Source organism: Pygoscelis adeliae, unplaced genomic scaffold (genome assembly GCF_000699105.1).
Source record: "Pygoscelis adeliae isolate BGI_AS28 unplaced genomic scaffold, ASM69910v1 Scaffold479, whole genome shotgun sequence".
NCBI lineage: Eukaryota > Metazoa > Chordata > Aves > Sphenisciformes > Spheniscidae > Pygoscelis > Pygoscelis adeliae.
The window spans coordinates 414,327-414,985 of record NW_008825453.1 but is presented as its reverse complement, the minus strand read 5'-3'; the positions used below and the strand labels follow the sequence as shown (position 1 = coordinate 414,985).

The window sequence follows — 659 nt, the reverse complement described above, 5'->3', positions numbered from 1 at the left end:
GTCCGTCAGGACGTGGCAGTCAGCGGAGTGGGACGAGGCCCAGCTATCGCTGTCCTGAGTGCTGCCCGTACTGTTCTGGGGACTCATGCTGCCTCCGTGGGTCCAGGGCTCATTCTGCAAGAGGGGAAGAGGCAGGACTAGCATGGAATACCACAGCGCAGACATTCAGGGTAAGGAGGAAGGGGCTGGGGATGGAGAATGACCCTCCAGGAGAAGAATTAGGAACTAGGTCTGCAACCAGTCTTTTTTCAGAGGAAAACCCCGCAAGCCCGCTTACCTCTTCAGGGTAGGGGATGTAGCCTGCATAGGCCAAAACGAAGGTGCAGAACTGGTTGAAGTCCTCCACGGTTCTCTGTCGTTTCTGCAACGGCTGCAACAAATGCCACGTCTTGATTAAACTCCCCGGATAGCCCCACCTGAGCCGAGTATCACAACCGACCCCGGCAGCCAGCCCTGAACCGCCAGGCAATTATACAAGCACATAATATTCAGGTCACCCGAACAGCCATCCTTCCTGCAACCCATCTGCATCACCCGGCTCGACAGATGCAGCCCTTCCCTTTAAAACCCTGATTACAGGTGGGGGGACACACAATGACGACACGATGGGACACCCAGAAAGCACAGCAGCCGCCCGGCAGAGCTTGAGTCAGAGGCTC

The 659-nt window shown here is 56.6% G+C and overlaps 1 protein-coding gene across 1 annotated transcript in view; it reads right to left on the bottom strand.

The window, feature by feature from the left end:
- LOC103922973 (PHD finger protein 13-like) overlaps nt 1-509 on the bottom strand; it is a 1,742-nt gene extending 1,233 nt beyond the window's left edge. Inside the window, exons 1-3 of the mRNA XM_009331206.1 lie at nt 498-509; nt 278-370; nt 13-114 (exon numbers count right to left, since the gene is read on the bottom strand). Of these exons, the coding sequence (XP_009329481.1) occupies nt 13-114; nt 278-370; nt 498-509 (207 nt within the window). The remainder of the gene's footprint in view (nt 1-12; nt 115-277; nt 371-497) is intronic.
- Between the last annotated feature and the right edge of the window lie 150 nt (nt 510-659).